General features: G+C 31.9%; 3 protein-coding genes across 3 annotated transcripts; 2 read left to right on the forward strand and 1 right to left on the reverse strand.

Moving 5' to 3' along the window:
* The first annotated feature begins 53 nt into the window (after nt 1-53).
* LOC105649676 (protein MALE DISCOVERER 2) lies at nt 54-5,411 on the forward strand. Its single transcript, XM_012236397.4, has 14 exons — nt 54-533; nt 672-1,084; nt 1,195-1,327; nt 1,427-1,498; nt 1,750-1,893; nt 1,973-2,116; nt 2,679-2,780; nt 2,924-2,985; nt 3,067-3,474; nt 3,677-3,867; nt 3,985-4,117; nt 4,201-4,358; nt 4,440-4,631; nt 4,739-5,411. The coding sequence occupies exons 2-14, from the start codon at nt 988-990 to the stop codon at nt 4,997-4,999; spliced, it is 2,097 nt and encodes a 698-aa protein (XP_012091787.1). The 5' UTR covers nt 54-533; nt 672-987; the 3' UTR covers nt 5,000-5,411.
* Nucleotides 5,412-6,106: 695 nt separating this feature from the next.
* LOC105649677 (transcription factor-like protein) lies at nt 6,107-7,225 on the reverse strand. Its single transcript, XM_012236398.4, has one exon. It carries the CDS (start codon nt 7,058-7,060, stop codon nt 6,344-6,346), a length of 717 nt encoding a protein of 238 aa, XP_012091788.1. The 5' UTR covers nt 7,061-7,225; the 3' UTR covers nt 6,107-6,343.
* A 3,571-nt stretch (nt 7,226-10,796) lies between these two features.
* DOG1 (delay of germination 1) lies at nt 10,797-11,966 on the forward strand. The gene has a single exon (XM_012237036.2). The coding sequence runs from the start codon at nt 11,073-11,075 to the stop codon at nt 11,823-11,825; it is 753 nt and encodes a 250-aa protein (XP_012092426.1). The 5' UTR covers nt 10,797-11,072; the 3' UTR covers nt 11,826-11,966.
* The last annotated feature ends 4,605 nt before the right edge of the window (nt 11,967-16,571 follow it).

The following is a 16,571-nucleotide window of genomic DNA, read 5'->3' on the forward strand; positions in this document are numbered from 1 at the left end:
TGGAAAACACGAAGGCACAGCTTCTTGGGGTGGCAGGTGGGGGATAGGGGAGAGAGAGAGAGAGGGAAAAAAAAAAAAAAAGAAACAAAGAAAAGAGGAAGGAAAAAGAAAGCAGGACGAAAGGAAAGAAACTCCGGGGAAAGAGAGAGAAAAGAAAATAAAGAAAAGCAAAATAAGAAACCAGAGAGAGGAAGAGGAGAGAGAGGGCCAGTCGTGAGAGAGGCATCGAAGATGGTCGAAGAGATCCTCTGAGATCATCCTGCAAAGAGGCAGTAATAGAAAAATATTTGATATTCTTGAAAAAGCTTTTGCAGTTTAATTTATTTAAAAAATTATTATTTTTTCATTGCTGCCTTTTTGAGTCTCTACCTGTCTATCTTCCTCCCACCTATCACCAGCCCATTACATTCCCTCCCTCGTCTTGAAGAAGGTTTCTGATTTGGAAAGAAAAAAAAAAATCTATCAAATTACACCAGAATTGGAAATTTGCCCTCAGGGGAGACTACACCACCTTTTTTTGCTACTCCTTCATGGTAAATTTAACGACCCTTTTGCTTTTTCTTTCTTTTTGATTACTTGCTCTTGCGGGTATTCCTTGATTCTTTGTTGGCTATGCAATGCTGTCCCTTTTTTGCAACAATTTACCCACTTCTTGTCTTTTTGCATTTCAGTTCCAATTCATTTCGTGGAGATATATAACCCGCTGAGCCAGGTTATGTACATTTTGGAGGAACGGGTGTAGAAAAAATTTATTAAAGCAGAGATGAGGGACCCTGATATTATCATTATTGACAAATGTGAAGACTTTGCATTTCCTTGTAATATAGTGTTGTATAGTTCTTTGTAAATCGAAACATATACTCAGGTATTACGATAGTTGTGTTACTTTCGTTATTGTTGTGAATTGAAGGGGCGGTCTTGAATAGGAAACCTGGCGATATTGTATTGTTGTAGCTACCTCCAGTGCCATAATTGGTTCATCAAGCGATGGGGGGTAGATGGAACCCAAATGGATTCCAGTTATGTTTCTTGGTTCTGATTCTGGGTCTTGAAATTCAAGGTTCTTGGTCACTTAATGATGAGGGTAATTCTTATTTTTTACAGTTCTTTTGATATATATTGTTATAGTGACAAATTGACGATTGTAGAATTTTGTTTTTGATATATGAATTCAATGTGGGGTGACATATGCAGGACTAATTTTGTTGGAATTTCGTGCAAAAGTAAGTTCTGATCCTTTTAGTGCATTTGCTAACTGGAATTCTCATGATAATAATGCTTGCTTATGGTCTGGCGTTCAATGTGTGGATGGTAAAGTTCAAATGTTGTAAGTCTCTCTTTGTGCTTGCCTTGCAACAACTATTATTTTTTTCATTGCATAATGGAAAAAAATGGATTATCTTATAATGGTTTTGTGCACTTGTAGAGATCTGAATGGGCTGTCTTTGGAAGGGACATTGGCACCTGATATTGGCAAACTCAGTCACTTAAGATCTCTGTGAGGAGTCATACTTTTGATTCTCTTTTCAATTCACTATAGCATACTAAATAAACTTCCTGATTCAACAGACATGCACTCACAACGCCACTGCCTATAATTTTTTAATTGAGGAACTTAAACATTTGATTTTTGAATAATACTAGTTAAACTATTTAATGTTTGAGGATAAAGCTAATTAGGCCTAACCTGGTTGGTCTCGTAACAATTAAGGATATAACTCTGTTGCCTTTGCTCTGTTTTCTTAACAGTGTGCTATACAAAAACTGTTTTTCCGGTGCCATTCCTAAAGAGATTGGAGGACTTACCAAGCTAGAACTTTTAGACTTGAGGGATAATAATTTCAATGGAACAATTCCAGAAGAAATAAGAAGATTGCCATCACTAAAATGCTTGTGAGTTCTGTAGTTGATTTCACTGCTTTCTTGGATTCTCTGTTTAGTTGTTATGTAGACTAAAATCACCTTTATTTAGGTTGCTTTGCAACAATAAATTTGAAGGCAGCAGTCTTTTGGAGATCGGCAAGATTAACTTCTTTTCTGAATTGCAATTTGATGAAAAACTTGTATGTGCTGCAGCCCCTGGAACTAAGTGTACAGATATAAAATTTAGAAATGGGTAAGTGATTTGCTCACTTCTCTTTAACTGCTAATATACACCGGCGTTTCGTAATTACCTGATGGGAGACATGCATTAGTCATTACGTTGTAGATCATGATGATAAGTTTTAACTGAGGGCTAATATATATATATATATATATATATATATATATAAAGTTGGTATCTGATGCGTGGTGTAATTATTTTACAGCTGATTTATACCCTTTCACATGCTAATTGGTTGTTTATTCAACTAGACAAGGAAAAATTTTGTCCTTTTGGCTCCTCAGACCCTAAATCTTGCATAAACAGCTTGCTCTAGTTATCTTACTTTATAAGTAGGATGGGACGATTTTTCAATATCGACTCTTAAACATATTGGTAGTTTTTTACTAATAGCTGATATATAATCTAGTTGTCCTATGCTTCAAACTCGGCGTAGCATTCCGAATCTCCTGTTTGATTTCTTCTAACTGGTCATGGAGCATTCTGTTATATAAATTGCACTTAGAAGATTGCCTAATTATGGATGTGATTTAATTATCTTCTGTTCTGATACTGTAATGTATGTCTTGGGCAGTGTGTGGCAGAACAGTTTGAAACACTTGAATGGGGCTTATTCAATGATAATCCCACTTAAAGGAGCTGTTATACGTTACCTAAATGCCTTGCTGCTGCCATGGTATGCAACATATATTGTCTTGCACACACATAAATGCATTTCATGTGTACAGATTTGTCCATGTATTTGCTACTTCTAAAATTTTCTTTATATTAGGTTGTTTATTCTGTTCTTTCTACTGAGATTATTTACCCTGTTACAAGGTTCAATCATGGAAATGACTCTCTGCATCAATTTGACAACAGTTGCTGTGAGAAGCCAGCCAGTGAGTCCCAGTGGCTTCCCAATCTTGGATTATTCAACTTTAAAATTTTCTGGTGGAAATATAATTTTTTCCGTTAAACAGGTTCATCTGAGCCACAGATGGTCCAACATGTAGAAATCCTTGTCAATGTTGGACGTCGTAGACTACTTGAAGAGTCCAGTAACCTCCAAGCTGTACCTGCTGATAGTGGGTCCTCTGAAGAGATAATTTTTTTACCAACTATCCATAGCAGTGGGAGTTTCCCAGCTATACCAAATGAACCTTCACCTGTGCCAGTAGCGTCACAAGCTCTGTCTCCACCAACAAGTGCTCCAACTAGTGAACAATCTGGTGAAAATACCTGGTTGTATTTCTTGATTATTCCATTTGTGGTTTCATTCTTCATTCTTGTCATCGCCCTGCTGTGTCTTTGCCGTAAAAGAGGAGTCACAACTATAGGTCCCTGGAAGACAGGACTGAGTGGACAGCTGCAAAAAGCATTTGTTACAGGTGAATTACATACCTAAGGAAAGAAACAGAAAAACCTTTACTTTATTTGGAATTCAACCGCATATTGATTCGGCAGTTTTTACAAAGTGCCTTGAACTGAAGTAACTCACAAAAAGCTATAAATCATTTGTCTTTTTTATCCCCTAGTTTGACATTTGCTTAGTTCTCTGAAAACATGATCATCCATTTATGTGAAATATAGGGGTTCCGAAGCTAAATCGAGCTGAGCTGGAAACTGCTTGTGAGGATTTCAGCAATATAATTGACACTCACGATGGTTGCATTATGTACAAGGGAACATTGTCCAGTGGAGTTGAGATTGCTGTTGCATCAACTTTAATTGCTTCTTCCAAAGAATGGTCAAAGAATGCAGAGATGGCATACCGGAAAAAGGTCCGTCTCTCTGTGGTTACTAAGCTGAAGATTCAATGTTTGAGGGAGATAGCATCCAGTGACTCTATAATTTAAATCTCTTGCCTTTTCAACTAAATTTTTGTCTCTGCAATGTAGATTGATACACTATCTCGGATTAACCATAAGAACTTCGTCAATCTTATTGGCTTCTGTGAGGAGGATGAACCTTTCAACAGGATGATGGTGTTTGAATATGCTCCCAATGGAAGCCTCTTTGAACATCTTCATAGTAATACTCTTGCTTAGCATATTTAATGGTTGCATTTGTGGATTTAGCAATTTAGGGGCTAAAACTGTTATTCTATTCTTCAGTTAAAGAAATGGAACATCTTGACTGGATTGCAAGGATGAGGATAATAATGGGTGTTGCTTATTGCTTACAATACATGCACCACGATTTAAATCCACCAGTGGCACATTCGAACTTGAATTCACATAATATCTATCTAACCGATGACTATGCTGCTAAGGTATGATCTCTTACATAGATTGGACTTTACTATGTTTTGTTTCTTGAATGTACGTTTTCACTCTCTACTTCCCTTTCGCAGATAGCAGAGATCTGTTTCTTGCCACAAACAGCACCAAAGCCGAAGCACTCGTGTGATCATGACTCGGAGCATTCTGTGTTGCCACCGCTGGCTGATGTAGAGACAAATATCTATTGTTTTGGGATTCTATTGCTTGAAATCATTTCTGGAAAGCTCCAATACTCAGATGAACAAGGGCCCCTTGAGAAATGGGTAAATTTTTTTATGAAATTCTACAATCTGATAGCTTTCAGCTTTGCTATATTGCTACATCTGTGATGTTGCTAATAAGCATATATAAATAATTATGAACTTGCCAGGCTTCTGAATATTTAAGTGACAAGCGTAGTATCAGCTACATGATCGATCCAACCCTTAAGTCCTTCAAAAACAATGAGCTCGACGTCATCTGCGAGATTATCCAAGAATGTATACAACCAGATCCAAGGCAGAGACCAACAATGAGGGACATTACTACTAAGTTAAGAGGAGTCATTCCAATAACACCTGATCAAGCGACTCCAAGACTTTCTCCGCTATGGTGGGCCGAGCTCGAGATATTATCCGTTGAGGCAACTTAAGTTCTTTCTGACTCTCTTCTCTGTATTTTAAGTCTGTCACACTCAAATGCCAAAAAAGACTAGCTTTTTCAGGTGCTTCCTCCCCACATTAATGAATTACCATCAGTACACAGCTTTGACATCTTTTTTTTTTTTTTGGCTCATTGTTCTGTATTTGTCTCATAATTGATTGTATTCAATTTTTCTTTTTTTTATTTTTCTTCTTTCTTTTCATTTCTCCCTAGCACATCCATCAGAAGGAGGGTGTAATATATTTGTCTCTTGATGGGGTATTGTGCTACCAGTTGGTACAGGATGATATATGTATTTCGTGATTCAAGTTTGTGGTGTAAAAAACTAACTTAGCACTAGGATCTCACTCCTAGTGAACTTATTAATTGTGAGCTTTTTAATAAATAGGCTGTTAGTGTTATCAGGACCTCTTTTTTTGTTTTTTTTTTGGTCGACTAAACTGATGGAACCACAGCTGCTCCTTTGATATTGTAATTGGAGTTGATGTGTTTTGGCAGAGATTTTTGTTTTTAATTTAATTTTGTGATAATAATTCCTCTGAAAGATGGACCGACTCTTTCATATTCTGGATCATCAATCATCTTCGAGCGTCTGTGTAATTAACATGTTAATAATTACTGTAAGTGAATCTCACCGTTCGTTTCTTAGTATATTTTTCAAAAAGAAAAAATACTTAACCTAGTAACAAACTACCAATGACCTTTAATCTAGATGGTTAAGGTGAGGTACCACGACCAAAAGAAAAAGTTATGATTTTTATGCCCTTCTCAATATTTTAATTTGAAGAGAAAAAATTATTATGAGCTCTATGCTATTCTGGATATTTTAATTTTAATTGTTATCTCTATATTTAAATTGACTGTTCTTAACAGATTTTGGTGTAATTTATATTTGAAATTATAATTGTATAGTCCTGAATTATCTTTTAGAAATTAAATTTTAATATTTTATAAAAAGTTTAAATTAATTTTTAGCTTCGTATGACAGTTACCAAAAATAATTAATAATTAATTTTACCGATCCCAGCCTTTGTCAGAATCTGATAAAATACTATGTCCTGCTTTTAACTGTATAACTAACAAAGTACGTTAAATGAACGGAAAATCGACCATTGAATAGAAAGAGTAACAAAATCAAAACAAGTGACAAAAAAAAAAAAAAAAAAAAAAAAAAACATGATTAAGATAATAACAAAACAAGATAAAACAAAAATTAATTAAACAAATCGAAAAAATAAAACCAAAACTTGCTAATTAAAAAACTAAAACCCTAGAGAAGAAAACACTACAGGATACAGCAATCTAAAAGTTGGTAATAGTAACACTACAAATCTCATTTCTTTCCCGATTGGCTTATCTGAATTTGAAGCATACAAATCCCGGCCAAAAATTCTACACACTGGAACGGGTTCAAAAGATCCAACAATCCTTTCAAAGTCCTAAGCCTCACACAATCTGCTGCTTTCATAACCTTTTCTAATCCACCCATTACTCCTTTCAATGCCACTTGCACCCGTCCCTCCACTTGCAGACTCACTTGCTCACCATTCTTTACTCGTACCACGAGCCTAAGCAACTCGATCATTTTCCTGTCTGCTATAGCTACCTGTTGCCTCTCCATTTCTCTCTCCACCTTCTCCTCTTCTAATCTTATTTTCACCCTTAACTCTTGAATCTGTCCTACCTGTTCTTGTGTCAGCTCGGTCAGACTTGGACCAGGAACTCGACTCGTTCTCATTGAGTCAACCAGTTTAAAAACTGCAGAAGGTTTCCACCCAGTGATCCATGAATATGCATTTTCTAAAGGAGTAACCCATATAGGAGAAAAAAAAGCAAGAACATCTTCACGAGCTAAAGCCCATTTTATCGTGTAGTATTCTTTGTAATGTTGCGTTACTTTTGAAACCAAATCTTGTAGTTGCAGCTGTACCTCTTGCTGCTCTTTATTATCCTCAGATGAAACTTCCATTAGTAATTGCAGAAACTCACTGAGTTGAGATATCCACTTCTCAAAAAACTCAGTAAACCTCTCTTCTACTTTGGTTCTCATAATATAACATATAACTTTTCTCTGAGGAGGATTGTTGTTGAATCGTTGAAGAAGGAAAGAAGGAAAAGAACTAAAAATAATATATATTAGAGTGGTGGTGGTAGTGGTGATGGTGTGACTTGTGCATGGCTTACGCGCATCGAAGAGGCAGAAGAGGGGTGTGAAGGCGAGAGTGACGCTTTGCATAGAGTGAGAGGTGAAAAGAGATGAGTCAGATATAAACGGGTTTGGCTTTGACCTAGTTGATGAGTCACTCGATGCACCCCACCACCTGGTATTTTATGTTTCTGATGTTGGAAAACGTGTCAGTGAAAGAAACTATGTGGGGTTCAACGTGGAACCCAAACATATGTTCTTCTTGCTTCACTGGCGTGTCTCTGTCTGTCATTGTTACCTAATCTTTCTCTCTCTCTCAGTTCCATGCATGCTCTTGAATATTAATTCCTCGTAATCTTTTTGCTTCTTTTAATTTGCTTTCTTTCTGCATATTTATTTGATTGATTCTATTTTTTGATCTATCTTTTGGTTGCTTCAATTGGTGATGAAGAAAAGGCTTTGCCGCTTTGGATATGAACACCTCCAGCATTAAACCTCGCATGGATCCTTTCTTTCACTTCGTCTTATGCGCTTTTTGATAAATGATTCGTTATTATTATGGAATAAATATCTAAAATCAATAATTACAATATAGGTAAATTACAAAAATTTTTGCTTAATGTTTAATAACTTTAGAGAGATAATTAAATAACCATTTAATCTTTTATTTTACTGTGCTTTATTACCTTTGAAACATTTTTTTTTTTAACAAATAAATTAAAAAACAATTTAAGACGAAAAAAAATTTTGTTTATTAGATGAAAGTGACGCACTTGTCAAACTCACTTACATTACATTATAATTATAATTATTATTATTTTGGGAGAAGCATCATTTTAAATGTCATCTTGCTTTAAGGTGTTTTTAGTTGTTTATTAATTTTATAATTAGTATATATAAAATTTACTCTAAATAAAATTTAATAATTTCTAGTTAAAATTTCAGCAAAATAAATTTTTTTTTATCAACAGCATAAATAGTAATGGCAAATCACTTGCTATAAGAAATTATTTATTTTAATAATACTAGAAAATAAAAATTAGCAGCATAAAAATTTAATAACATCAGTAAAAAACTGCTATTGATAATGACGTCAAATTTGAAAAATTAATATCCAGATAGATGCCCGCTGAAGGGCTATACCTGCTGGTGAAGGCAACGGATCCTTCTAGATTGCACTAGTTGGTGGCTATGGACCTCTTCATTCTGTTGGCTTTTCTAAACAAGATAATATATTGCACTAGTTGGTGGCTAAAATTGATTACAATAAAAGGAAAAAGACAAACAAACTGTTTGGATTGAAAAGATTTTTTCCAAAATCATACTTTTTACATTAAAAAAAAAATTACACTTTGTGTGTTATTAGAATCTAGGCATGACTAGGCATGGCCACCGGTTCGGTTTTAACCGGAACCAAACCGAAATCAAACCGTACTTAAATGAATCGGAATCGAATTGAAACCGGCTGTTCATAATTTTGAACCGGAACCGGCAGTTGAAGGGCCGGTTAAGGTTCATGTGAATCTTAAAATATGAGCCGGAATCGGCCCAGAACTGGCAGTTTCGGTCCGGTTCGAACCGGATGTACAAAAAAATTATAGCTTAAAATTTTTATAAAAAAATTTATATTACTTTATTTGATTATAGTTGATTTGATTTATGGTGAAAAGAAGTATAATGGTACATAAATTATAAAAAGTGGTGAAAAAAATACATATTTTTTTACTTAATTTATACAAAAAATAGTACATGAATAGTTGATTTATATATATATAAAAAAAACTTTCAAGTGTATAAAAAAAGAGTGTAACGAATAGTTTTTGATATAATAGGTATTTTTAATTTATTTTTTGGTAAATAAATTTTATTCATTTTTTAATCATTTATTTATTTATTTACTAAATTATCCAAAAATATAGTTGTTATTTTTTTATTATAAGGGACAATTTGGAAAACTAATAAATGAGAAACATATATAAATATGATGAGTTGATAATTTTTTATTTCACAATCAATTATATCATAACTCTTCTCTTATTCTCAATCAAAATTCTCGCAAATTTCCATATTTCATTATTTTTTCTATTGCTTTATTTTTCTTAATATTGGAATTATCTATTGTTTATTTTTTATTTTCTTACATCTAATTCCAAATTCTTTCTCTAATCTCAATTTTTCCATTCATAAATTTACTTCATTTGATTTTTTTAATAATTTTCTTAATATTTGAAAATAATAATTTCTAACTCATTTCATTAATTTTATATTCCATTTATAGTTTTCTATATTAGTGAATTAGCAAAATTTGTAAATTTAATGTAATAATAGTTCTAAGTTAGTTAACAGAAGTTTTTCTTTTAAAGTTTATAATAATTTATTTAGTTAATAAAATTTAAACATTTTAAAATTATTATTTATTTATGAATTCGGAATCAAAATTTTATTATTTATTTAAAAATTTGCGTAATGCTGGAACTGAATCGGAACCGTAATTCGAACCGTCGGTTCGCCGGAACCGTGTCGGAACCGAAACCGGAGGTTCAAGGATCGATTCCGGTTCAAAATTTTAAACATTTCGAACCGCGCGGTTCACTGAAGCGGCCATGCCTAGGCATGACAGTTGTTCAAAGTGACGGTTGTTATTTCAAATTGTAATCTAACCTATGTATTTAAAGTTCTGATTCTTAATTTTCTAGAATTGGAACAGATGGTTTTTGATTTAAAAGCGGTAATTTCAGTTTGAAACGTAAAAAAAATATTTTTAAAAAAATTTATAAATTTATTTTTTTTATTTTTATATAATTTTTTAAAATAACATTTTAAGGTTTTTTACTAAATTGTTTTAGCTTTTTCAATAATAATATTTATATTTATTTATTTAAGGTACAAATTAAAAAAAAAGTTTGAAATATATTGCTCAATTCAATACCAGAATAAAATCGAATTGACGGTTCGAAAATGTTTTTACAAATCATTTAAAAGCGGTTTGATTTCGATTTCACTTTTTTTATAACTGAAATTGGTGATTTTAAAATTAAAACTCGTGATTCTGTAACCATCGTTAGGGATTGCAACTTTATCCAATCTAGCAGGTACCCAATTTGATCTAATTTGATTCAACGGATTTTTGGTAATAAATAAACGGATTGGGACAGGCGTGGGTAGTAATTTACTACTCATATCGCCATTTGGATTCAAGAACTCCCATACTCGCTTATCCGTTTACTTGATATTCTAAAAATACTTAAAATAATTATTTTTTTAAAAAAATTATATATACATATATTTTTTAATGTAATTAATGCTATAATTATATTTAATATTTATATATTTTTTATTACGTCCATTTTATAAAATTTACTTATTTTTCATTTTTGAAAAGAAAATAACTATATATATAAAATCTCCTCGCAGTTGTCAGTTTATAAATTCAATAGCCATATATTATATATTAAAGGATGATTCATCACGCATTTGTTCAATGGAAATACACATGGAAAATAAATTAATATTTTTCCAAACGCATGAAATTAATAAATGCAATTGATCTAAAGTCCCTCTTGGATGCTAAATTAGTAATTAAAAATTTCTTATTGTTGGAACTTGATCATATATAAGTCACTGATTCCTTTCCTGGAACTTGGAAGCATATGTAATTAGTAATGTCCAAAATTACAATTTGACATTAGAGTCAAATAATCCAGTTCAGAGCACCTGGTTATAAGATTGAAAAGTTTATCAGTTTCTGGTTTTTCAGGTTCGAGTAATACAAAAAAAGAAAGAAATCCAAAGCGCATACCAAAATTAGCCCACAGACAATCCACAGAGATCTCTTAATTCATGTCCATATTCTCTCACATACCCACTTAAATACCAAATGAAATCTGTAAAACTAATGTCCTACACTTGAACTTCCATGGCAACCGAAAATGAGCACAACGAATCGCAAAAATGCTTCCTAGATTGGATGAAACTTCAAGAACAAGATCTAGGCGAGCTCCTTCAAGTCATAAATCAATCTGAAAAACCTCCTGATACTGTACTTACCCAACTTGCAGAGAAAAGCATTCAGCATTTTCAAGATTACATACAGAAGAGAAGCCATCTTTACCAAAATAACGTCTCTCACTACTTTGCACCCGGTTGGAATTCTGCTTTGGAGAATTCTTTTCTCTGGTTAGCCGGTTGCAGACCCTCCATTTTTATTAGACTCGTCTACGCACTTTGCGGGTCAGAAGTGGAATCTAATCTTGCAGAATATCTTCAAGGTGCAAGAATAGGGAATCTTGGTGAGCTTTCAGCGAGACAGCTCAATATGGTAAACAATTTGCATTCAAGAACAATCAAGCAAGAAGAGAAATTGTCAAGCCAGTTAGCGAGCTTACAAGAAGAGATAGCCGATGAGCCAATTTCTATTCTCGCCAAGAGCCAGAGCCAGGCCTCTGATGAGCCTAGCGATGAGGTGGACCGGGCACTTCAAGATCTTGATGTGGCTATGGCGCGTATTCTACAAGAAGCTGATAACTTTAGGTTAAGTACGGTTAAGGAGTTGAATAGCATTTTAAATCCTATTCAGGCAATTGATTTTTTAGCTGCTGCTAAAAAGCTTCATCTCTGCATGCATGACTGGGGTAAAAGAAGGGATCTTAATCATGGTAGAAAAAACTGATCGGAGATATATAAAATTAAGTTTGTTTAATATAGCAAATGTATATTATCTTTCTTTCTTTCTTTTTTTTTAAGGAAAAATGCACGGTTTATAATACGTACGTATATATGTATAATTATTAAGCAAGTCAATGTTGTATATATAGGATATCACTCTTTTGCTTGTGTTTTTTTTTTTTTTTCTTTGTATTCGTAAGTATTTTTATATGTATATATTTGTGCGTGATTTGGATTTAAATTAATTTTATTTATTTTTATATTGCTGATATTACTTTAATTGATAAATTAATTAATTTATTACCACCATGATAATGCCTAGACCATTGCTAACTTCGAACTCTCAAGAGCAGCACAGGCTAAAGTTCAGCCATTATGTTATTAATCACAGCTATCCTTTTTTGTAAAATGTATTTATTTTTATTTATGAAGATCAAATTCATCTCAATACGTGTTGTATTCAACTTTAACCAACGGAGCAGATAAATTTAATCATTGCCAGTGATCGAAGAGGAATAGATATGATGGGCCCCAAAATGAAAATTGATGATATGGATTAAGACGGGCAAAATCGAAGGGCTGCCTGAGAGTAGAAATTTGTCGAATTCGTGTGTGTACTGTGTAATCGTATTAGTAGCATATCACGTGAACATAATCACCTCCTTCGTTACGTGTCTTCGTATTTCAGATGCTTGGAACACGTGTCTCTGCCTAGCTTCATGCATGAGCGTGGCGTGTAGACATGCAAGACTTCCTCTTTTCCTAGTGGACCTTTAGTTGGGCCCCTGTTTGGGGTTCACTTCAAAGTTAAAGAACTTTGATTTTTTTTTTTTCTTGATTTTGATTTGTTTTTTTTTTTTAATCCTTTTTCAATTGTAATTAATAAGGATGTAGCATGCGAATATAGTATTTTTATTAGAACTAGAAATATATAAATTGATTTGTGCCCATTTGGATACCACATGGTTTGTGTAATCTCTACACAAGTGTAAAGCAGAACCAAGGGTTTAAACGGTAATATTAATTGTTTTAGTATGTATTAATTATTTTAATTACGATTAGCTATTAAATATTAAATATTAGTTGTTAGTTGTTTAAGTAGCAGTTGAAAACGAAACTGTTCGGTAAAAATAATTATTTGATTGACAATTAAATTTAAAATTATAAAAAATCATTAGAATTTTATACTCATATTCATGGCATTAAACTCTATAAAAAAATAAACCGAAAAGTTCACTATTTTATAAATAAAAATTTGAAAATTTCTAATAGTTTAGAGGATTAATATTTTTAAATTTTAATATTTGCTTGAGTTTGAAATGTATAAACAACTTTTTTTTCTTTTACTATTAATTATAGCGGAACATAAAAGCAAAACCACAAAATATGATAAGATAATGATTTTAAATTAATTGAGAATAAGACGGTAAAAAAAAATTATTTCATTAAGAAGGCGTCAAACATTAAATGTTAGGTTATATAATGTTTTAGATAAGACTCCATAGTTCTCTAAATGTTACTTTATATCTCATGTTATCAAATAAAATTTAAATAAATATTATTTTAACCGGTTCAAAATAACAAAAGTTTATTCCGAACAGACTCTAAATCTAGTGGTTTGGAGGTAGGCATGGCCACGGTTCCGGTTCTAGAAAAGCTGGAACCGGAACCGAACCGAAATGGTCCGGTTCCGGTTCCGGTTTCGATCTGATTACAAAACCGACTGTTCCGATTGGTTTTCCGGCGAATCGCATAATTTTAAATTTTAAATTTTGGATACCGGTTTAAAAAAAAATTTTATGTGAACATAAAAAAATTAAAAAATACAGTTAAAAAATTTTAAAATATGAAGACCGGTTAAAAAAAAAATTATTTGAACATGAAAAATTTAAAAATACACCTAAAAAATTTTAAATTTTGAAGATCGGTTTAAAAAAAAATTATTTGAACATAAAAAATTAAAAAATACACCTAAAAAATTAAAAAATACTTCAATTAAATTTATTTTTTTAAAGACTTGAATTGTTGAGTGTTGAGCATAATGATTTTTTTAAAAAAAATTTTGAACTGAATTTTTTTTTTTTAAGTTTGAACAAAATTAAAAAAAAAAAAAAAGGGCTTGAACTTAATTTTTTTTTTTGTTTAAAAAAAAATTAAGTTGCCTACGTATCCTCTTGGGGTTTAGAGGAATCAAAGCCCACGTAGTTCTTACTTACCTTATATCAATTTCACCTCTTTTTACCTTAATCGCTATTTGCACCACCGGTTGATGTTCCCGTTGAGGACCCATCGTATAAATCAAATAAATCTTCATTTTCTTTTGGATTTTCTTGGGCTCTTAGTTCGGCTTTGGTCCAATCATCCACGCACGCTTGTGCTTCTAATGAATCGGGTGTCATACGAGATCGTGTTTCATCAAGTATGTTACCTCCTTGACTAAAAGCTTGTTCAACCGCAACAGTGGAGACCAGAGCTGCTAAAATTTGTTTTGCAAGTAAAGAAAGAATTGGAAAAGTATTTGCGTGACGACTCCACCAATCTAAAATTGGAAAATCTGCATCTGCATAATTATCACCAAACTCAAAAGAAGTTGTTAGATAATTGTCAAATTCAGAAATAGAACTGGATTCCCTTGTTCTTTTTTTGTCTTTGCAATAAAACTTGTTGAGCAACATCAACACCACTTACCCTTTGTGTTGAAAATTGTGGAATATTAGATTGAGAAGAAGTAGAAATAGAAGTAGATGAACTAGAAACTTGAACAAATTCATTATATAATTGCATAATATTTTGTTTAACTTCATGCACTAGTACATTTATATTAACATTATCTTCTACATCAAGATTTAATACGTCATAATAAATAGTCAAATAATCACATAAAATATCCATTCTACATCTAGGATCAAATACAATAGCAACAAGATAAAGAGGTGGTATATTTTTAAAATAAGATAACCATTTTTTTTTCATTGAAAAAATACAATCTTTTAATAAATCATCATTTTGAAATTCTTGTAGTGCAGTAACAATATTAATACACATAGGTAAAAATAAATTAGATGTGGGATAATAAACTCCACTAAATTTATAGGTAGCATCATTAAAAATTTTTAAAATATCTAAAATTTTTGCACAAATCTCTCAATTTTGTGGATATAAATTAATATCCTCAATATTATTAGTAACAAAAAAACATAATAATTCTTTATAAGAAAAAGACTCGTTTAGTAATTCATATGTTGAATTCCAACGAGTTGGGACATCCCTTGGAAAACGTTTTGGTCTTTTATTATTTTCTTTACAAAATTTAGCCCAACTTTTCATCACTTGGGGATGTGTCCATAAATATGAAATAGCTTTTTTAATTGGAGAAATAAAAGAATCAAGAATTTTCAAACCATCTTGTACACATAAATTTAAAACATGGCATGCACATCTTATATGAAAAAATTTACCACCAATATTTGGTTCACAAATTTTTTTAAGTTCAATAATTGATCTAGTATTTGCAGAAGCATTATCAAATGAAATAGAAAAAATTTTTTTTGTCAACCTATATTCATCTAAAATTGAAACAATTACTCTATAAATATTAATTGCAGTATGTTTATCATCAAAAACACGAAAACCAATAATTCTTTTTTGAATTTTTCAATCATCATCAATCCAATGACATGTAATACCCATATAAGAATGCATTTGCCAATGATCACTCCAAACATCACAACAAATTGAAACACGAATTTTCAATTGAGAAAATAAAAGTTCTAACTCTTTTTTTCCTTTGTTATATAAAGAAATAATAGTTCGTTTTACAGTATTTCTTGGTACTCTTTTAACACAAGGATTTAAAGCTTTTTGACAATAATTATTAAAACCTAATTTTTCACCAAAACTAAAAGATAAATGTTCCATAGAAATCATTTTTGCTAATTCTTCTTTTTGTATTTTATCAGAATATTTAAATAAAGAAAGGTTAGAAGCGTACCCGGAAATTTGTTGTTGAGACCGATTAACTCCTATTTTTGTTGGATGTTTTGCCTCCAAATGCTTCCAAAATGATCCATAGCCGCCCGCTTGTTTAAATTTATAAGATTTTCCACAATAATTGCAAATTACATCGTACATTTTCTCACCTTTGAATTTTTTTGTGAAATGAATGGAGAATATGTCGGAACTTTGTCTTGCTCTTCTAACAATTTTTGCTCGTTGCTCTTGCTCTTGCTCTTCATCTTCTTGAAATTGCTCATTAAATTCGGATTCTTGAGTTGGAATATCCAAATTTTCATTTGGAAAACCTTCAAAATTAAATTGGTCGGAAATCATATCATAGATGTTTTTTGTAGGGATAGATGATTCTCCAATTTTTCCCTTGCCCTTACCCGAATTTGAGTTTCCTCCACTTGCCATTATATGATAATAAAATATAATTTGGAAAATTGAATAAAAAAAATTAGAGAGAATAATTACTTAATAAGAAATATTGTAGAGTAGAGAAGAATAAATGAATAATATAGAGTAGAGTGTAGTATATTGTAGAGAGAGTAAGTAGAGAGTGTAGTATATTGTAGAGAGAGTAAGTAGAGAGAGTTGAGATTTTTTTGTAATGAATTTGTAAATAAAATGAGGTATTTATAATAAATCCAAAAATTCATTTTTCTAAAAATACCCTTAAAACTAGCCGTTATATAGCCGTTTATGGCTGTTGGGAGGGGTAATTAAGACATTTCACAACAAAAAAAAAAAA

Source organism: Jatropha curcas, chromosome 11, assembly GCF_041381405.1.
Source record: "Jatropha curcas cultivar XTBG-Jc1 chromosome 11, XTBG_Jcur_1.0, whole genome shotgun sequence".
Lineage (NCBI taxonomy): Eukaryota > Viridiplantae > Streptophyta > Magnoliopsida > Malpighiales > Euphorbiaceae > Jatropha > Jatropha curcas.